The sequence below is a fragment of the Heterodontus francisci genome, chromosome 14 (assembly GCF_036365525.1).
Source record: "Heterodontus francisci isolate sHetFra1 chromosome 14, sHetFra1.hap1, whole genome shotgun sequence".
Lineage (NCBI taxonomy): Eukaryota > Metazoa > Chordata > Chondrichthyes > Heterodontiformes > Heterodontidae > Heterodontus > Heterodontus francisci.
This window is the reverse complement of record NC_090384.1, coordinates 107,698,703-107,721,324: the sequence shown is the minus strand read 5'-3', so window position 1 is coordinate 107,721,324 and position 22,622 is coordinate 107,698,703. Positions and strand designations below refer to the sequence as shown.

Below are 22,622 nucleotides of genomic sequence, written 5' to 3'. Positions count from 1 at the left end.
ACTGTTGATGACACCTTCCATCACTTTACTGATGATTGAGAATAGGCTGATGGGGCGGTAGTTGGCCGGGTTGGACTTGTCCTGCGTTTTGTGTACAGGACATACCTGGGCAATTTTCCACATTGCAGGGTAGATGCCAGTGTTGTAGCTGTACTGGAACAGCTTGGCTAGGGGCGCGGCAAGTTCTGGAGCACAGGTCTTCAGTACTATTGCTGGAATGTTGTCAGGGCCCATAGCTTTTGCAGTATCCAGTGCCTTCAGTCGTTTCTTGATATCACGCGGAGTGAATCGAATTGGCTGAAGTCTGGCATCTGTGATCCTGGGGACTTCAGGAGGACGCCAGGATGGATCATCAATTCGGCACTTCTGGCTGAAGATTGTTGCAAATGCTTCAGCCTTATCTTTCGCACTGATGTGCTGGGCTCCCCCATCATTGAGGATGGGGATATTTGTGGAGCCACCTCCTCCAGTTAGTTGTTTAATTGTCCACCATCATTCACGGCAGGACTGCAGAGCTTAGATCTGATCCTTTGGTTATGGGATCGCTTAGCTCTGTCTATCGCATGCTGCTTACGCAGTTTGGCATGCAAGTAAGTCCTGGGTTGTAGCTTCACCAGGTTGACACCTCATTTTGAGGTATGCCTGGTGCTGCTCCTGGCATGCCCTCCTGCACTCTTCATTGAACCAGGGTTGGTCTCCTGGCTTGATAGTAATGGTAGAGTGGGGGATACGCCGGGCCATGAGGTTACAGATTGTCGTTGAGTACAATTCTGCTGCTGCTGATGGCAATGGAGCGGATTCTGGACAGGAAGATGATTTTGGAGGCCTCCGTGGCAAAGAGCAAGGCCTGCTGGTTGTTCACCTCTTGGAGATCCTCCTTGACCTCGACCCCCATCAACTGCAGCTGGAGCAGATTTTGCATACTTTTCTGGAGTTGGGACATTTCCCTCTGTCTCTCTCTCGCCCTCTGGACACCTTTGAAGATAAAGAACGTCTTGATGTTCTCCTTGATTGCCTCCCACCAGTGAACTGGAGACTCAAAGAGGGGTTTCACGGTTCTCCAACCTTTGTAATCCCTTTTGAGTTCCTCAATGTTCTCTGGGATTAGCAGTGTAGCATTGAGCTTCCATGTCCCCCTGCCAACCAGCTTGTCGTCCTGTAAGTGACAGTTGGCCAGTAAGAGGCAATGGTCGGAGAAGAACACCGGCCTGACGTCGGTGGATCGGACCGTGACAGCAATGTAGGAAACTTTTTTTTTAAATTTTCAAAATATACTTTATTCATAAAAATTTGTAAAAATTACATTGCCAAACAGTTTCAAACAGCACCAAAAAATACAAACATTGCAAGGAAGATCAGTTTCCTTCAATACAATCATGAGTTGCCTCACAACCCTTCCATTTCATTTGTCATGCCATTAACATTTTTACATTTTACAGCAAATGAAAATTTTTCCGATACAGTTCGAGGGGTTTCCCATGGATCCAGCCCCTCAGTTCAGCTTGGTGGGGGGACCTTACACTGTGGTCTTTCCCCATTGAGACTTTGCTGCGGCTGCCCCAAGCTTTAGTGCGTCCCTCAGCACGTAGTCCTGGACCTTGGAATGTGCAAGTCTGCAACGTAGGAAACGCGGCAACCAACTTGCACACAGCAAGATCCCACAAACAGTAATGTCCCACGAACAGCAATATTATGATGAATAGATAGCTGTTTTAGTGATGGTAGTTGAGTGACAAATTTTAGTTAGTTGCCTGAATTCAGCTATGGGTGGGCAGTTAAGATAAGGCCTGGGGCTAAAATCTGGGTGTATGAGTGCATTTCTCATTCACCACATCCCCCTGTCTGCCTGAAGCTCACTGGGAGATAAAACCAATCCCTACGCCAAAACAAGAAAATTAGAATGCCAAGCTGAAAAGGAGTGCAACCATAGATGCAAAACCTAACGGCAAAAAATTCTTTCAACATTTTAAGAGTAGGAAGGTAGTCAAGGAAGAAATTAAAACTGTATAGGACTCATATGGAGTTGAAAATGAGAGTGGACAGCAGGCAGTTAGTATGCTTCAGTGCAGTACCAAGGGAGTGCTGCAAAGCTCAGGCTGCATACTTTCAGACAAGATGTTAAAATATAACCCCATCTGCCTGTTCAGGTGGGCATAACAGATCACATGGCACTCTTCGAAGAGTATCCTAGCAAACATTCTAAACAGTTTGAGAAGCTGAAGACCAATAAATCTCCTCAGACAACGAACCATACTCTAGTGCACATAAGACAAGGAAGGAGATTCGTGAAGCTCTGATAACCATTTTTTGGGAGTCAAGGAACACAGGAAAAACTCCAACAGACAGATTTGCCAACAGGCAAATATAGTTCCCAAAGTCAAGAAGAACAACAGATCCAAAAGTGGCAACAGCAGAACTTTAACAGAACCAAAGCTATTGACTACAAATACATTATCAGAACTATGCCTGGTAACTATAGATCCATTACGCCAACCTCAATCAGAAAACAAATGAAATCTATAATCAGAAACAATATGGAAAGAACTTTTGAATGGTAATAACCTAATGGCTTCAGAAGGGGTTGACTTTCCCCACATAACCTCAGACATATTTGACTGACTGGCATCCTTCCATCTATGAAAGATGGTGGACAGGCAGCAAACAATCCATTTAGGTGGTGTGTCTTCTGTTGGTCCACCTTTGCTGATGGCTGTGAATCCTTGGGAGGCAGGTTCTGCCACAAGTGCCATATGTGAAGCTGCCAAGTGACATTGCGAGTTGTTATTTTTGGCATGGCATCTGTTGCCAAGCTGCTGTAGCCACTGGTCATCGTGGTAGCGCACGCCAATCCATAGAACGTGTTGCCACTTCCCTCTTTCGCCAGCTAGTGACTCCCAGGTGCAACAGTCAACGTTAGGGCCTTCATGTCATGCTTGCGAGTATCCTCGAAGCGGAGCTTTGGGCACCCCACTGGTCATTTGGCCACAGCTACCTCACCAGACAGAAGGTCCTTGGATACGCAGCTGTCATCCATCCTGCGGATGTGTCCAATAAACTGAAGCCGCCTCTGTTTGATTAGTGTCAACACACTTGGGAGCTCTGCCTTTGAGAGGACTGCTGCATTTGTGATTTTGCCTTGCCAGGGTATACTCATAATGGTCTGCAGACAGCAAAGATGGAAATTATTGAGCTTCTTTTCCTGGTAGCTGTAAGTCGCCCATGTTTCACAGCCATACAGCAAGGTGCTGAGAACACAGGCCTTGTAAACCATCAGCTTGGTCCTCAGGGTCAGCTAGGTGTTATTTTATGTGCAAGTCGGCCAAAGGGGTAGCTATTTTCCCCATGCGTGTATCGAGCCCTGCATCAAGGGACAGATTGTCTGTCACCATGGACCCAAGGTAGCAGAATTTGCTAACCACTTCCAGTGGGATGTTATTTAGTGTGATCATAGGCAGAGACGCAACATCTTGTCCCATGAACATGGTTTTATTGACGACTATAGTCAAGGAGAACAAGTTATAGGCATAGGAGAGACAGTCCAGGAGTCTTCACAGCTGAGATTCTGTGTGAGCGACTAGTGTAACATCATCAGCGTAGAGGAGTTCTCTGATCAGGACGCAATGTGTTTTTGTCTTTGCTTTCAGCCTTGATAGATTGCAGAGCTTGCTGTCTGACCTAGTGCACAAGTAGACTCCTTCCATATCTGCCGGGAAGGTTAAGGTCAGCAGCATGGAGAAGAAGATGCCAAACAGAATGGGGGCTAGGACACAACCCTGTTTCACTCCATTCTTCACTCAAAAACTGTTAGAAGTAGAGGCATCAAACTGTACACAGTGCAGTGTATGTTGCCATGGAAGGAGCGGATGAGAACGAGGAGCTTCGGTGGATAGCCAACTTTTCCAAAAATCTTGTTGAGCCCTTCTCTGCTGACAGTGTTGAATGCCTTAGTGAGATCTACGAGAGTAAGGTAAAGGGGTATACTCTGTTCCCTACACTTCTCTTGTAGCTGGGATAAGGAGATGATCATGTCCACAGTAGATCTGCCAGCATGGAAACTGCACTATGCTTCCAGGTACACTCGTTTGCAAGTAAATGGAGTCTTTTAAGTATGACCCTAGCAAAGGCTTTCCCATGAAGCTAAGGAGTGAGATGTCCCTTTAGCTGTTGCAGTCTCCTCTGTGTTCTTTGTTTTGGTATAGTGTGATGATTTTGGTATTTGAGACAGCCAGATTTCAAAGTGACGTGTCCAGGGGAAAGCCATAGGATGTTGTGTATCGCGACTTTCAAAAGCCTTTCAACAATCAAAGCCTCGATGCGGTTTTTTATAGGAAGGCAAGTGGGTATCATGTGCAAGATATGGACAGATGCCAGGAAGTATTTCTTTGCACAAAAGCTGTTGAACAGCTGAAACTCTTTGCCGGGGTTGAGGCAGGGACATTGGATTCATTTAATAAACAGCTGGATGCTGTAATGGGAAGACAATAGGGCTCAGATCGTGGAAGAGTGTGATTAAAGAAAAAGGGCCCTAGAATCTTATTTGCCTGATCCTAGCTTGTGATTTTGTAAATCTGCATAGAATATGATGAGAATGTGTAAAATAAGTAAATTAAAGGAGAGAAATACGCATTCAGCTTTATGCGGGTTATAAGATTGCTTTGCTAGTGCAAGTCAAACAAACTGAAAGTCAACTGGTAGGAGAGAAAAAAATATGCTCATACAGTCATTAGCATGAATAAGGTCTGCTACTAATCTTGGTTCATTCAGAGGCACAGAAAAGGAGCAGCTTGAATTTTCAATTCTTCATGGTAAAATTGGTAACCTACCTTATTGATGCAATAAAACTGCTGTTCAGCTTCAGTTGAACCAAACTGGGTAAATAAGCACCTGTAAGTAGATGAGGTTTTTTGTATTAATTTATAATGGAAAAAATGTGCCTGAATAAAAAAAAGTCACAAGTTTAAAATGGCAAAGATCCATGGCATTCTTTGAATGCCAACATGACTTGGTCACCAGCTAATAGACTGAGCTACTTCTGAGGTCTTCTCCTGAAGTTCATTAACTCGGTCACAGTTACACACATAGAGCCCACATATAATAGCAAAAACAAACAATGCATTCAGAAAGGCTTTGGGATCAATTTCCTTATGAATGCTGATCTCATAACTCGATACTGTAAACTATGCAATTGCTGGCAAGTTTTCACATGCTGCTGTCATTCTATTACCGAGTGAAATACACAGTTCAAACGAATGGACAAAAAGTACTTATTTCAAGCAAAGACCTTGAAAGCCCCAGAGATAAATCTTCACAGATGCCACAAAAAAGAGAGACAAAAAAATTAATTTAAAAATCATACTGCTATAAGCAGGACTGAACCAAACATTGTTTCAGTTCAGGGGCGACAGAAGGAATTTTACTTTAAAAAATACAAACGCAAATCTTTTTACTTGTTTATCTCGCCCAGCTTGTCCACATTCACAATTATTTTGCCCCAAAATCGTGGTTGTATGCAATATCAATATTTATTGCAGAAAGCAGACTTACTTAATCATCACTTCCTTTAATCTTACACAGTTTTACCAACTATTGCTATTTTTTGAACGTAAAACAATTTTAGACACATTTTCAATGAGACTATTATGAAAAAGGAAAGTAAGTGATGGAGAGGGAAAGGCTAACTTAATAAAGCATCCGTGCTTATTGCCTTTATTTCATTACTACCCTTGGATTTGCTTTTTTCTTTCCCTAGCATGAAAGGCTGGTTCTATGCCTCTGTCAGTGCTGTCCTATTGCTGACTAAGTGCTTGTCAAGGTGACTGGACTTCCAATTTTCCTTCTCTCACTGCAAAACAAAACAAAAAATCGCCAACCTCTTGCGTTCCTGTGGCAGCACATTTCAGGTTTTGAGCTTGGTGTCATGCTGAATTATGGCCATTCTAGCATGCCACAACATGCCAGGATGGAGGTCTAATGCACTGATGCCACAGTCAAAGAAAATTTGCAAAAAAAACCCAGAAATGCATTTAAATGAAAATATGTGCAGCAAGTAACTCTTAACCAGACAAAATTCGATAGGATCTATTTTGAAATAAAACGGAAGAAACATATAGCGACTCAAATAACTGGCTGCAGTTGTTTTGAGTCTCAAACTCATTAAGTATTAAAAACTTGGGACCAACTCTCGTGCAGACAAGGTTTGTTTGAAGGGACTAGAACACTGTCGTGCTGATTATCTGACTCTGTGAGCACAGTTCTCTGCCGGGAGAATGGGAATAGCTCTCTAATCCACTCATCCACAAGATGTAGGGGCTGAAGAACTGTCTGACTGTCTGCAACTATCAAGTACTGTGGCATGGAGCAGACCATGTGCTTATAATGAGTCACTTTGCTGAAAATGCAATTTCCTACATACAGTGGTATTGATTAAATAAAGAAAACATAAAAACAGCAACATTCAAAATGTGAACCAGACAGCATGCAGATGAACAAAAACACAGATGCTGAAATCTGATGGGGTGGCAGTGGCGAAGTGGTAATGTCACTGGACTAGTAATCCAGAGGCCTAGGCTAATGCTGTGGGGTCATGGGTTCGAATCCCACCACAACAGAAGGTGAAATCTGCATTCAATTAATAAATCTGAAATTAAAAGCTAGTCTAATCGTGACCATGAAACAATCGTTGATTGTTGTAAAAACCCATCTGGTTCACTAATGTCCTTTAGGGAAGGAAATCTGCCATCCTTACCTGGTCTGGCCTACATTTCATTCCAGACCCACAGCAATGTGGCTGACTCTTAACTGCCCTCTGAAATGGCCTAACAAGCCATTCAGTTGCATCAAAAGCAGTTACAAAGTCTAAAACAAGGAATGAAACTGGACGGACCTAGGCATTGACCTAGGCACTGTAAATAACAATGGCAAATCCAGCCCTGTCGATCCTGCAAAGTCCACCTGGGGGCTTGTGCCAAAATTGGGAGAGCTGTCCCACAGACTAGTCAAGCAACAGCCTGATCCCATCATACTCACAGCATCATACTTTCCAGACACTACCATCACCATCCCTGGGTATGTCCTGTCCCACCAGCAGGACAGAGATGGCAGCACCTGGGAATCCTCAACATTGGCGATGGACAGGTCAAACATGGACAAGGAAACCTCCTGCTGATTACCAGCTACCAACCACCCCCACACCCTCCGCCCTCGGCTAATGAATCAGTACTTCTCCATGTTGAACACCAATTGAAAGAGGCACTGAGGGTAGCACAGAACGTACGCTGGGTGGGGGACTTCAATGTCCATCACCAAGAGTGGCTCGGTAGTACCACTACTGGCCGAGCCCTAAAGGACATTACTGCTAGACTGGGTCTGCAGCAGGTGGTGAGGGAACCAACAAAAGGGAAAAACCTACTTGACCTCGTCCTCACCAATCTACCTGTCACAGATGCATCTGCCCATGATTTGCTCAGCAATAACCTGCTGATTGACGCTCAGTTTGGGTTCCGCCAGGGCCACTCAGCTTCTGACCTCATTAAAACCTTGGTCCAAACACGGACAAAAGAAATGAACTCCAAAGGTGAGGTGAGAGTGACTGCCCTTAACATCAAGGTAACATTTGACCGAGTATGGCATCAAGGAGTCCGAGCAAAACTGGAGTCAACGGGAATCAGGGGAAAACCCTCGAGTTGGTGTGAGTCCTACATTCCGGGAGAGGAGCGGACCTGCGGGAAGAACACGGAGCAAGCAGCAGATAAGTAGAGCCCGAGGATTGTGGCCTAGAGAACTTACCTTCCGGGAGAGCAGTGGACCTGCGGGAAGAACATGGAGCGGGGAGCTGATAAATACAGCCCAAGGATCGCGGCCTAGAGTACTTACCTACAGGGAGGGCAGCGGAGAAGATTCCAGACGCGGCGGAGTTTGATAACAAAGTGAACAGTGACGTCACAGGAAAGCTGCAAGGTGATTGTTTGGTGAGTAACTGCTATTGGGGAATAACTCGAAATAGCTGGGTTAGTACACTACTGTTAGGTTGCGTGTGTAAATAGCTTAATAATAAGGAACAAGTGAGTAGCTGGGTTTTTTTTGAGTAAGGTTTATTTTAACTAGTGAACTATATTGATTTTTAGTAGGATTTATCAGTACTAGTAAGATTTTATTCATAATTCTAAGCTGTTGTAGTATTGGTAATTTTTTTTTTAGCAGTAGCAAAGGGTCAACTAATAAATAAAGGAAAGGCAGAGTTGCTTCAACCTTGAGAGTGTACCTCCTGTGCTATGTGGGAGCTCCAGGATGTTTCCCGTATCCTGGAGACCCATTTGTGCATGAAGTGTCGTCAATTGAAGCAGCTTGAGCTCCAGGTTTTGGAACTTGAGCGGCAGCTGGCGATACTGCGGTGCATTTGTGAAGATGACAGCTACGTGGATAGCATGTTTTTAGATGTGGTCACCCCACAGCTTAAGAGTATACATGGAAAGAGGGAATGGATGACCACCAGACAGTCAAAAAGAATCAGGCAGGTAGTGCAGGAGACTCCTGAGTGTATCTCACTTTCCAACAGGTATTCAGTTCTGAATACTGAGGAAAGTGATGCTTCACGTAGGGAGTGCAGCCAGAGCCACGTCCATGGCACCACGGCTGGCTCAGCTGCACAGGTGAATATAGGGACAACTGGATGAGCCATAGTGATAAGTGATTCAATAGTCAGGGGAGCAGACAGGCATTTCTGTGGCCGCAGACGTGAATCCAGTATAGTGTGCTACCTCCCTGGTGCCAGGGTCAAGGATGTCACTGAGCGGTTGCAGAGCATCCTGAAGGGGGAGGGTGAACAGCCAGCAGTCGTGGTCCACATCGGAACCAACGACATAGGTAGAAAGAGGGATGTGGTCTTGCAGTCAGAATTTAAGGAGCTTGGTAAAAAATTACCAAGCAGGACCTCAAAAGTAGTAATCTCCAGATTACTCCCAGTGCCACATGCAAGTGAGTATAGAAATAGAAGGATAAGACAGATGAATGCGTGGCGGAAAAGATGGTGCAGGAGGGAGGACTTCAGATTCCTGGGACATTGGGACCGGCTCTTGTGAGGATGGGACATACAAACATAGAAACACAGAAAAACCAGACCTGTGCAGGCCTGGCGGGTTGCACCTGAACCGAGCCGGGACTAAGTTCCTTGTGGGACATTTTGCTAGTGCTGTTGGGGAGGGTTTAAACTAGTTTGGCAGGGGGATGGGGACCTGAGGGTAGACTCAGCTGGGACAAAATCAGAAATTAAAATGGAAGGCAGAATATTAATGGATGAGTCTGGAAGACAGAGGAAACGAGGGTTAGAAAATAAAGAGAGTTTGGCAGTGCTCATGGGTATCTATTTCGATGCAAGGAGTATAGCAAATAAAGCAGATGAGCTGAGGGCACAGATAGACACATGGCAGTATGATATCATAACTATTACAGAAACATGGCTTAAGGAGGGACAGGAATGGCAGCTCAACGTTCCTGGTTACAGGGTTTTCAGACGCGATAGGGAGGGGGTAAGAAAGGATGGGGGGTGCAATTTTGGTCAAGGAAACTATTACAGCTGTGAAGAGGGATGATATGCTGGAAGGTTCATCAAATGAGGCCATACGGATTGAGCTAAGGAACAAAAAAGGGGTAATCACACTGCTGGGAGTGTACTATAGACCCCCAAACAGTCAGAGGGAGATAGAAGAGTAGATATGTAGGCAAATCTCTGAGAAGTGCAAGAACAATAGGGCAGTAATAGTAGGGAATTTTAATTACCCCAATATTAATTGGGATAGTTTTAGTGTGAAAGGAATTGAAGGAGCAGAATTCTTGAGGTGCATTCAGGAGAACTTTTTTGCCCAGTATATAGCAAGTTCAACAAGAGAAAGTGCCGTTTAAGACAGTTTTAAGAAATGAAGATGGGCAGGTGGAAGGAGAGCCAGTGATCATAATTTAGTCAGTTTTAACATAATTATGGAAAAGGACAGAGATAGAACAGGAGTTAGAGTTCTCAATTGGGGCAAGGTCAATTTTACTAAATTGAGGAGTGATTGAGTGAAAGTGGACTGGAAACAGCTACTTGAAGGTAAATCAGTGTTAAAACATGGGAGGCATTCAAAGGGGAGATTCAAGGGGTTCAGGGTAAACGTGTTCCCATTAAGAAAAAGGGGGAGACTGTCAAATCTAGCTCCCCATGGATGTCAAGGAACCTACAGAGTAAGATAATGCAGAAAAGGAAAGCTTATATAATATAAAATAAAAACAAGAAACGCTGGAAATACTCAACAGGTCTGGCAGCATCTGTGGAGAGAGAAGCAGAGTTAACGTTTCAGGTCAGTGACCCTTCTTCAGAACGCTTCGGTTCATTAATTAATTAATAAATTAATTAATAAATTCATTAAATTAATAAATTCTCAATGAATACTTTGCGTCTGTCTTCACAAAAGAGGGGGACAATGCAGATATTGTAGTCAAGGAGGAACAGTGTGAAGTACTGAATCAAAATTTTGGAACTCCCTCCCTAGCAGCACTGTGGGTGTACCTACACCCTAAGGACTGCAGCAGTTCAAGAAGGCAGCTCACCACCACGTTCTCAAGGACAATTAGGGATGGGCAATAATTTCTGGCCTAGCCAGCAACGCCCACATCTCACAATCGAATACAAAAAATAAAAACAAAAAAGGGGGTCAGACACAAGTCAGTTGATGACTCATACAGACACTTCCTCTGAACAGCAAGATATTACAGCTTAACAGCTTTAAAAAGAAAACAAAATAAGGAAAAAGGTGAGGGAGAAAAACCACCCACCCACAGAGGAAAGGAAATAGAACAACCTGCAAACGGGTACAATGGGGAACAGGAAATGGTTAAATGGCAGAAGTGATAGAGACAGGAGCCAAATGGATGAAATCAAAGAAATAAGAAACATATTCAAGATACAGAGTGAAAAGAGCTGAAGAGACAAGTAGAAGAGGAAAATTGCAAAATAGAGCAGGATCTAGGGATCCCAGGGCGTCTGCTGGAAGGATAAAGTAGGTGAACACCAAGGATGCAGACCATCCTGCTAGCAGTGTTCATACAGTGGGATCCCCACCTCAAACATCAAAGCCAGCTCCCCTCCCCCATCTCCAAAGGACAGCACGCCCATCCTATGTCACCCGCACCTATTTGCAGAAAGAAAATGGGAGCTATTGTTCAGGTCAGAAGTTATTTAAGTCAGTGATGAGGACTTGGTGTCCAGTAGAAAGAAGAGGCACTGTTCCTCAAGGTTGTCTTGAGCTTCATTGGAGCAACGTAGAAGGCCAAAGACAAAGTTTAGAGTGAGAGTGGGGTGAAGAACTGAAGTGACAAGTGACGGGAAGCTCGGGGCAGTTCTCACACACAGATTGAAGATGTTCAGCACAATGTTCATCCAGTATGCATTTGGTTTCTCCAAACACCTGCATGGGAAGGTGCCAGAGGAAGAAGAGCAAGTGGTCCGGATGATATAAGAATGAACACAAGAAATAGGATCAGAACTAGACCATATGGCCCATCGACCCTGCTCCGCCATTCAATACGATTATGGCTGATCTCGGGTTTCAATTCCACTTTCCTGCCCCACTCCCCACATCCCTTGATTCCCTGCGACACCAAAAATCTATCTATCCCAGCTTTAAATGTATTCAATGATGGACCATCCAAAACCCTCTGGGGTAGAGAATTCCAAAGATTCACAACTCTGAGTGTAGTAATTTCTCCTCATCTCAGTCCTGAATGATTGACCCCTTATCCTGAGACTGTGTCCCCGTGTTCTAGACTCCCTGACCAGCGGTAATAATCTCTCAGCTTTGACCCTATCAAGCCCTTTCAGAATCTTGTATGTCTCAATTAAATCAGCTCTCATTCTTCTAAACTCCAGAGAATATAGGCTCAATTTACTCAGCTTCCCATCATAGGGACCAATTTAGTAAATCTTCACTGCACTGCCTCCAGTGCAAATATATCCTTTCTTAAATGTGGAGACCAAAACTGCACACAGTATTCAAGGTGCGGTCTCACAAAGATAGCTCTTTGCAGCTGCTCTAGATCCTCCCTGCAGCTTACCTTTCCACCAAGCTTTGTATCATCAGCAAACTTAGATAAATTACTCTCTGTCTCTTCATCCAAGTCATTAATATAGAGTGTAAATAGCTGAGGCCCCAGCACTGATCCTTGCGGCACCCCACTATTCACTGCCTGTCAACTTGAAAATGCCCCATTTATGCCCACTCTCTGCTTCCTGTCTGTTAACCAATCCTCTATCCACGCTAATATATTATCCGCAACACCATGAGCCCTTATCCTGCCTATTAACCTTTTATGTGGGACCTTATCGAATGCATTTTGAAAATCCAGGTATACTATACTATATCTACTGGTTCCCCTTTATCTACCCGACTAGTTACATCCTCAAAAAACTAATAAATTTGTCAAACAGGATCTCCCTTTCGTAAAACCATGCTGACTGGTTCTGATCATACTATGCTTTTCCATGTGCAATGTTAAGACTTCTTTAATAATAGTTTCCAGCATCTTCCCAATGACTGATGTGAGACTAATTGGCCGGTAGTTCCCCGTTTTCTCTCTACCTCCTTTCTTGAAAAGCAGTGTAACTTTTGTCAACTTCCAATCTGACAGCACCATTCCTGAATCTTAAGGAATTCTGGAAAATCATAGCTAGTGTCTCTACTGTCTCTGCAGCTATCTCTTTTAGAACCCTAGGATGCAGGCCATCTGGTTCCACGGACTTGTCAGATTTTAGTCCATCAAGTTTCTCCAATACTTTTTCTCAGCTGATATCAATATCCTTAATTTCCTCACTCTTTTTAGCCCCTAGGTTATTGCCTATTTCTGGTATGGAACTTGTATCTTCTACTGTGAAGACAGACACAAAATATTTGTTCAATGCCTCTGCCATTTCCTCATTCCCCATGATGATTTCTCCTGTCTCTGCCTCTAAGGGACCAATGTCTACTTTAGCTACTCTCTTCCTTTTTATGTACTTAGAAAAGCTTTAACAATCTGTTTTTATATTGCTGGCTAATTTACTCTCGTATTCTATTTTTTCCCTTTTTATCAACTTTTTGGTGGCCCTTTGCTGGTTTCTAAAAAACTCCCAATCCTCAGACTTACTACTATTTTTTGCAACATTGTAAGCCTCTTCTTTTAGTCTAATACTCCTGAGTGAGCCACGGATAGGTCTTTCTTGACGAGTTTTTGTTTTTGAATGGAATATATTTTTGTTGAACCCTTTGAATTGCTTCTTTAAATGTTTCCCACTGTTCATTTAGCGCCATATCTTCCAGTCTACTTACTCAATTAACCTCAGCCAGTTCGCCCCTCATACCTTCATAATTGGCTTTAAGTGAATCAGGGCCACACAGATTCCACCACCCAAAAATACATCTTGCCCTCCTCTCCCCTCTCAGCATTCTGAAGGGCTGATCTCTGCAGGTTCATATTTCCAGCACCCCTGCCCATCTACTCTTCTTCCCATGTAGGAAACACCTGCCCAATCACCACCACTCACACCACTGTTCAGGGGCCCAGAAATCCACCTGGGTGAGGCAGCATTGTACATGTCCTCCCTCCAACCTAGTATACCATATTCACTGCTCATAGTGCAGCCCTACGACATTGGATATACATCAAAAGGGCCCCAGTGACAATGCAATCAATGCCTTGATTAAGGCTTGCTGACTTTTTGCTCAATTAATACCTGACTGCTGGCACAATATACCACCTTGCAGATCAGTGGGTGAAATAGTCTGGGATGCATACTTTGTGACAGGTTGCATGATACCAAGGTTATTCTACAGACAGTGCGTTTCTCAGATCACTCTGCAGTCTGTCTCAGGGTCGAGCAAGATGAAACAAACTCATCCATTGTGGACAGTCAAGTGTGAAGGTCAGGCAGCAGCAGCAACAACAATGACAACAACAACTTTTATTTATATTGCAGCTTTAATGCAGTAAAAAGGCCCAAGGCACTTCACAGGAGCATTATCAAACAAAATTTAACACTGAGATCCATATTCCTTATTCTAGGGCTTGGTCAAAGTGGTAAATTTTAAGAAGTGTCTTGAAGGAAGAAAGACAGCTAGAGATATCTTAGAAGGGAATTCCAGAGTTTATAGCCTAACAGCTGAAGGCACAGCCACCAATTGTGGGGTGAAGGAAATCAGGGATGCAGAAGATGACAAAATTAGAGGGACATAGTTTTCGCGGAGGGTTGTAGGGCTGGAGGAGGAGGTTACAGAGATGGAGAGGGGTGAGGCTATGGAGGGATTCCAACATGAGGGTGAGAATTTTATATTCGAGGCATTGCTGGACCGTGAGCTAACAGGTAAGCGAACAGAGGAGTGACGGCCGAACAGGACTTGTTGCGAGTTGGGACAACAGCAGCAGAGCTCCCGATGAGCTGAAGTTTATTGAGGGTGGAAGATGAGAAGCGAGACAAGAGAACTTTGGAATAGTTGAATGTGGAGGTAACAAAAGCATAGATGAGGTTTATTTGCATTTGCGCACAGGCTCTGTGTCCATAAGTCCAATGTTACTGGGATTGATCAGCTGAGTTTTATTCAGTTTACAATGGGCTGGATTTTGCAGTCATGCCACTGGGAGCGGCGGCAGATGTGCAAAATGTCGGCCGTCTCACATGTAACATGTGATGAAGCAGCGGGCGGCCATTTAGCATTAAGAAAGCAGCTGTCCCCCCCAATCGCATGACAGGGGCAGCATTGGCAACACTGTGAATGGTATAATCTGATGTTAGATCAGGTCTTGGCACCATCTTTAAAAGGCTGCCAGCCCTGCATTTACTCTCCTTGCATTCAATACCAGGTTGTTGCAGCAACACTTCTTCCATTTGCGGTCATTTTGCATCTCAGCAAACATCCCCCGGGCATAGTTTCTAACATGGCAGATGTAAGATCCTCCCTGCTGATTCTCCTCCAGGCCGCAAAGGAAAGGTGAATGGTTCTCTTCCCCAGCGATGGCAAGAAGAGGTCCTCCCGCCTGAGGGAGCAAGCTTGGATGGAGATTGCAGAGGTGGTTAGCAGCCGTGGGGTTACCCGCCGTGGGGTCACCCATCGTAACTGGGTCCAGTCCAGGAAGCGGGTCAATGACCTCCTACAGTCAGCCAATGTAAGTTGCAAGGTTCCACACAGCTTGCTATGATCAGCTTGCACACAAATGAAAAGGCGCACAATTGACACAGCCAATCTAATGATAGGAAGGTCATAGCGTAATGATAGCAGATTACTAACTGCATAAGTGAGACCAGTCTCCCTCGTTTCTATCTTAGCCCAATTGAGACCTATGACAGATAGAGTCAGTACGAGAGCAGTGACAACCCCCAACTGCAGAAGAGAAGCCCATGTTAGCATGACATGCTGTAGAGACATTTGGAACTTAACAGTAACTACATCTTTGATCTTTCAGGAGGAGGGCCCACAAATGCAGGACTGGTGGTGGGGTGCCCGACCTACGGCCTCTGGCTGAGGCCAAAGAGGAGGCTCTCAAGTTAGCTGGGAGCCAAGGAGCACGTGCTATATCAGACGCTGAGCTCAGGGTCCCAGTTGAAGAGAGCGATTATTGACAAACACAGTTTGAACTGAAATTACATTTTATTTAGAAATGCAATGCTGTCATCACTACGACATATGTACCATAACACCGAAATGTCTGCTGTTCACATTGTATCGGGCGGGGCGGCGCTCGCAAATGCTTGGAGACACTGAGGAAACGACAACCTTGGAACACGAGCAACACTTAGAGAATGCATATGAACATACGAATTAAGGCGGCACAGTGGTTAGCACCGCAGCCTCACAGCTCCAGTGACCCAGGTTCGATTCCGGGTACTGCCTGTGTGGAGTTTGCAAGTTCTCCCTGTGTCTGCGTGGGTTTCCTCCGGGTGCTCCGGTTTCCTCCCACCACCAAAAGACTTGCAGGTTGATAGGTAAATTGGCCATTGTAAATTGCCCCCAGTGTAGGTAGGTGGTAGGAGAATGGTAGGGATGTGGTAGAGAATATGGGGTTAGTGTAGGGTTAGTATAAATGGGTGGTTGTTGGTCGGCACAGACTCGGTGGGCCGAAGGGCCTGTTTCAGTGCTGTATCTCTAAATAAAAAATAAAAATAAAATAAAATAAAAAAGTAGGCCATTCAGCCCCTCAAGCCTGCTTCACCATTCAATAAGATCATGGCTGATTTGTTTGTGTCTCCACACTACCATCTATCCCCGATAACTTTGGATTCATTTGCTGAACAAGAATCTATCGACCATCGCCTTAAAAATATTCAATGACCCCGTCTCCACCGCCTTCTGAAGCAGAGTGTTCCAAAGTCACATAACCCTCTGAGAGTAAATGTTTTGGTTAAAAGGGCGACCCCTAATTTTAAAACAGTGCCCCCTCATTCTGGACTCACCCAAAAGAGGAAACATCCTTCACACAACCACCTTGTCGTCAAGACCATTCAGGATCTTATATACTTCAATCAAGTTTCCCCTTGGTCTTCTGAACTCCAGTGAAAACAAGCCCAGTCTGTCCAACCTTTCCTCATAAGACAACCTGCTCATTCCAGGTATCAATCCGGTAAACCTCCTCTGAACCACCTTCAACGCATTTACATCCTTCCTTAAATAAAGAGACCAAAACTACACACAATATTTGCGATATGCTCTCACCAATGCCCTGCATCACTGCAGCATAACATCCTTACCTTTATTTTCAATTCCTCTCGTAATAAAGGATAGCATTCCATTAGCCTGCTTTATTACTTGCTGTACCTGCATAATAACTTTTTGTGACTCCTGCACGAGAACACCTAGGTCTCTCTGCACCTCAGAATTCTGCAGTCGTTCTCCTTTTAAGTAATACTCTCCTTTTTTATTCTGCCTGCCAAAGTGAACAACTTCACACATTATACTCCATCTGCCAGATCATAGAAACATAGAAACTAGGAGCAGGAGTAGGCCATTCAGCCCTACAAGCCTGCTGTGCCATTCATTATGATCATGGCTGATCATATAACTCAGTAACCTGTTCCCGCTTTCCCCCCATATCCTTTGATCCCTTTAAACCCAAGAGCTATATCTAACTCCTCTTGAAAACATACAATGCTTTGGCCTCAGCTGCTTTCTGTGCTAGTGAATTCCACAGGCTCACCGCTCTCTGGGTGAAGAAATTTCTCCTCATCTCAGTCCTGAATGGTTTACCCTGTATCCTTAGACTATGACCCCTGGTTCTGGACTCCCCCACCATCGGGAACATCCTTCCTGCATCTACCCTGTCAAGACCTGTTAGAATTTTATAGGTTTCTATGAGATCCCCCCTCACTCTTCTGAACGCCAGTGAATATAATCCTAACCGACTCAATCTCTCCTCATACGTCAGTCCCACCATCTCAGGAATCACTCTGGTAAACCTTCGCTGCACTCCCTCTATAGCAAGAACATCCTTCCTCAGATAAGGAGACCAAAGCTGCACACAATTCCAGGTGTGGCCTCACCAAGGCCCTGTATAATTGCAGCAAGACATCCCTGCTTCTGTACTCAAATCCTCTCACTATGAAGGCCAACATACCATTTGCCTTTTTTACCACCTGTTGCACCTGCATGCTTACCTTCAGTGACTGGTGTACGAGAACACCCAGGTCTCGTTGCATATTCCACTCTTAGTTTATAGCCGTTCAGATAATAATCTGCCTTCCTGTTTTTGCTACCAATGTGGATAACCTCACATTTATTCACATTATACTGCATCTGCCAATCATTTGCTCTCTCACTCAACTTGTCCAAATCACCCTGAAGCCTCTCTGCATCCTCCTCACAACTCACCCTCCCACTCAGTTTTGTGTCATCTGCAAATCTGGAGATATTACATTTAGTTCCCTCATCTAAACCATTAATGTATATTATGAATAGCTGGGGTCCTAGCACCAATCCCTGCGGTACCCCACTAGTCACTGCCTGCCATTCGGAAAAAGATCCATTTATCCCTACTCTGTTTCCTGTCTGCCAACCAATTTTCTATTCATCGCAATACACTGCCCCCAATTCCATGCGCTTTAATTCTACACGCTAATCTCTTATGTGGGACTTTGTCGAAAGCCTTCTGAAAGTCTGAAGAAACCACATTCACTGGTTCCCCCTCATCAACTCTACTAGTTACATTCTCGAAGAATTCTAGCAGATTTGTCAAGCATGATTTCCCTTTCATAAATCCATGCTGACTCTGTCTGATGCTCCCACTGTTCTCCGAGTGCTCTGCTATAAAATCTTTGATAATGGACTCTTGAATTTTCCCCACTACGGACGTCAGGCTGACTGGTCTGTAATTCCCTGCTTTCTTTCTACCTCCCTTTTTAAACAGTGGGGTTACATTAGCTACCCTCCAATCTGTAGGAACTGTTCCAGAGACTGTTCCAGATCTTTGCCCACTTACTCAACCTATCTATATCAGTCTGCAACTTCCTTATGTCCTCTTCACAACATACTTTCCTATCTAATTTTGTGTCATCTGCAAATTTAGCTGCCATGCCCTCGCACCCCTCATCTAAGTCATTGATATAAATTGTAAAAAGTTGAGGCCCCAGCACAGACCCGTGCGGGACTCCACCCGTCACATACTGCCGCTCAGAAAATGATCCATTAATGCATACTGTTTTCTGCCAGCCAGCCAATCTTCTATCTATGCTAATATATTACCCTCCACACCATGAGCTCTTACTTTGCGCAATAATCTTTTATGTGGCACCTTGTCAAATGCCTTCAGGAAATCTAAGTACAGTACGTTAACGGGTTCCCCTTTATCCACAGCGCAAATTACTCCTTCAAAGAACTCTAATATATAGGTTAAACATAATTTCCCTTTCACAAAGCCATGCTGACTATTCCCGATTACCTTGAGTTTTTCTAAGTGCCCAGCTATAGCCTCCTTAGTGATCGATTCTAAAACTTTCCCCACGACAGACGTCAAGCTAACTGGCCTATAGTTACCTGTTTTCTGCCTCCCCCCACTTCTTGAATCGAGGGGTTATATTTGCTACTTTCCCGCCTGATGCAACCTTTCCAGAATCTAGCGAATTTTGAAAAATTAATACTAACGCATCTACTACCTCATTAGTCACCTCTTTGAAGAACCAAGGATGAAGCCCATCAGGTCCTGGGGATTTGTCAGCCCGCAGCTCCACGCACTGTCCCATGACACTCCTACACTTTCCACCAGCACAGATACTCTCACCTCGGTGGGTATCTGATCAGCTTTAGAATCAGGGTCACAAGCTGATGACAGCACCACACACGCACCAGTGAGTCCAGCTCCTGCAGCCGCAGTGCCCAAGGTCAGTCCTGCAGTGGTGCAGGAAGCCTTCAGGCAGCCACAGCCATCCAGGCCTCAGGCATCCAGAGACGACCACCAAAGTCATCCCAGACCAAGGGGCAGCCTGATCAGCAGCCTGTCTCCAGTCCAGCTGCTAGCACAGAGGTAACACCGCGAAGAAGCACCCACAAACATATTAAAAACTGGTGGATGTACTGTACTTCAATTTCCAGAAGGCATTTAATAAGGTGCCACATCAAAGGTTACTGCAGAACATAAAAGCTCATGGCATGTATTGAAGATTGGCTAGCTAACAGGAAACAGAGAGTAGCCATAAATAGGTCATTTTCTGGTTGGCAAGATGTTATAAGTGGTGTGCCACAGGGATTAGTGTTGGGACCTCAACTTTTTACAATTTATATTAATGACTTGGATGAAGGGAACAAAGGTATGGTTGCTAAATTTGCTGATGACACAAAGATAGGTTGGAAAGTAACTTGTGAACAGGACATAAGAGGGGCTACAAAGGGATAGAGATAGGTTAAGTCAGTGGGTAAGGATCTGGCAAATGAAGTATAATATGTGAAAATGTGAAATTGCCCACTTTGGCAGGAAAAATAAAAAAGCATATTATCTAAATGGTGAGAGATTACAGAGCTCTGAGATGCAGAGGGATCTGGGTGTCCTAGTGCATGAATCGCAAAAGGTTAGTATGCAGGTGCAGCAAGTAATTAGGAAAGCTAATAGAATGTTTTCATTTATTGCGAGGGGAATTGAATACAGAAGTAGGGACGTAATGCTTCAGTTATATAGGGCATTTGTGAGACCATATCTGGAGTACTGTGTACAGTATTGGTCTCCTTATTTAAGAAAGGATGTAAATGCATTGGAAGCAGTTCAGAGAAGGTTAACTAGATTAATACCTGGAATGGCCAGGTTGGCTTATGAAGAAAGGTTGGACAGGCTAGGCTTGTACTGGCTGGAGTTTAGGAAAGCAAGAGGGGACTTGATTGAAACATATAAATTCTGAGGGGTCTTGACAGGGTTGTAGATGTGCAAAGGATGTTTCCTCTTGTGGGAGAATCTAGAACTAGGGGTCACTGTTTAAAAATAAGAGGTCGCCCATTTAAGAGAGGGATGAGGAGAATTTTTTTTCTCTCAAAGGGTCATGAGTCTTTGGAACTCTCTTCCTTAAAAGGCAGTGGAAGCAGAGTATTTGAATATTGTTAAGGCAGAGGTAGATAGATTCTTGATAAGCAAGGGGGTGAAAGGTTATCGGGGGTAGGCAGTAATGTGGCGTCAAGCTTACAATCAGATCAGCCATGACCTTATTGAATGGCGGAGCGGGGCCAAGGGGCCGAGTGGCCTACTCCTGCTCCTAATTCCTATGTTCATATGTAAAAAGACACCTTGACACATATGGGTATTCACGGGTGGGATGGATATGTCATGTTAACTTTAATTAAATGTGTCTTCCTGCCAATTATCAGCCTTTATTGTCTGAAAGCCACATTCCACCATGCAGTGATGTGTCTTTCAATTCCATTATAAGCCTTACAGTATTGCCAACGTGACCATTGACATAATTGGCATGCCAATATGCATGATGTTTAATTGCACAAATGATGCCACATGGGCAGTGGCTCTGTTTGATGCTGCCAGTGACTTTTGTTAGCAAAAATATTTATTGAACTTTATGGACTGTGGAAATGTGCAATTATCAGTCTCTGCCTTGCCTCCCTTGAGCACTGCTCACCATGCCTGGCCTCCATCACTGCTCTCTGAACAGAGCATCAGTCACCCCTTTGATGCAGAGGTGCATTGCGGATTGAGAGACTCTACATATGTCACCGGTGGATCCCTGGAATGGTCCAGAGGCATAAAAGTTAAGGGCCATGGTAATTTTGAGGGCCACAGGCATAGGCAAACCACCAAAATCCATTGGTTGCAAATCATCATTTAGCAATGCACAGAGGTGTATGACAGCCTCTTTGGACATCCGCAGTTGTCTCTGGCACTCAGACATCAGCAGGTATGTCATCCAAGTCCTGTAGACTCACTGATGTATCTGAGCTCCTCTTTGCCTTGGTGGCTGCTGCTGCTCGCATCTAGGAGCTTCCTCATGAGCTGCACCTGCCTCTTGGGCCCATCTCCAGCATAGGTGCCTCACCACAGCAAGGGGATCCAGAAAAACAGGGTGAATCATACCCATTTCTCCCCTCCTTGCACCTTTGGATTCCTACAAAAGGTCAAGTACACCTACCTGGGCAGAGTTTTTTTAAATTTATGGTTCTGGCATGATCTCTATGGTCTGGCTTGATGTTGCCCTCACAACATTTCAATAAGTGTGAGCCATCATGACCATCAGAATACCATTTGAGTTGCCTGCACAGTACCCCGAAAAAAACAACCTATACAGTGTCCCCGCAACAGTATCCATGTGCAGAGCATACCCCCACCCCAAACAGTATCCACATGCAGAGTTCCCCCTTCAACCCCCCAAACAGTATCCATGTACAGAGTTCCCCCTTTCCTCCCCAACAGTATCCACGTGCAAAGTTCCCCCTTCACCCCCCCCAAACAGTATCCACGTGCAAAGTTCCCCCTTCACCCCCCTCAAACAGTATCCACGTGCAGTTCCCCTTCAGCCCCCAAACAGTATCCACATGCAGTTCCCCTTCACCCCCCCAAACAGTATCCACATGCAAAGTTCCCCCTTCACCCCCCCCAAACAGTATCCACATGCAAAGTTCCCCCTTCACCCCCCCCAAACAGTATCCACATGCAGTTCCCGTTCACCCCCCCAAACAGTAGCCACATGCAAAGTTCCCCCTTCACCTCCCCAAACAGTATCCACATGCAAAGTTCCCCCTTCACCCCCCCAAACAGTATCCACATGCAGTTCCCCTTCACCCCCCCCAAACAGTATCCACGTGCAAAGTTCCCCCTTCACCCCCCCAAACAGTATCCACATGCAGAGTTCCCCCTTCACCCCCCCCCAAACAGTATCCACATGCAGAGTTCCCCCTTCACCCCCCCCAAACAGTATCCACATGCAGTTCCCCTTCACCCCCCCAAACAGTATCCACATGCAAAGTTCCCCCTTCACCCCCCCAAACAGTATCCACATGCAGTTCCCCTTCATCCCCCCAAACAGTATCCAAGTACAGAGTTCCCCCTTCACCCCCCCAAACAGTATCCACATGCAGAGTTCCCCCTTCACCCCCCCCAAACAGTATCCACATGCAGTTCCCCTTCACCCCCCCAAACAGTATCCA

At 44.9% G+C, this 22,622-nt stretch overlaps 1 protein-coding gene across 8 annotated transcripts in view; it reads right to left on the bottom strand.

Annotated features, from left to right (window-relative positions):
• Positions 1 to 22,622, bottom strand: part of lrrc56 (leucine rich repeat containing 56) — a 222,911-nt gene that overhangs the window by 127,800 nt on the left and 72,489 nt on the right. For all 8 annotated transcript variants that reach the window (XM_068046725.1, XM_068046723.1, XM_068046727.1 and 5 more), the window contains one exon: positions 4,824 to 4,884. In XM_068046725.1, the coding sequence (XP_067902826.1) occupies positions 4,824 to 4,884 (61 nt within the window). The remainder of the gene's footprint in view (positions 1 to 4,823; positions 4,885 to 22,622) is intronic.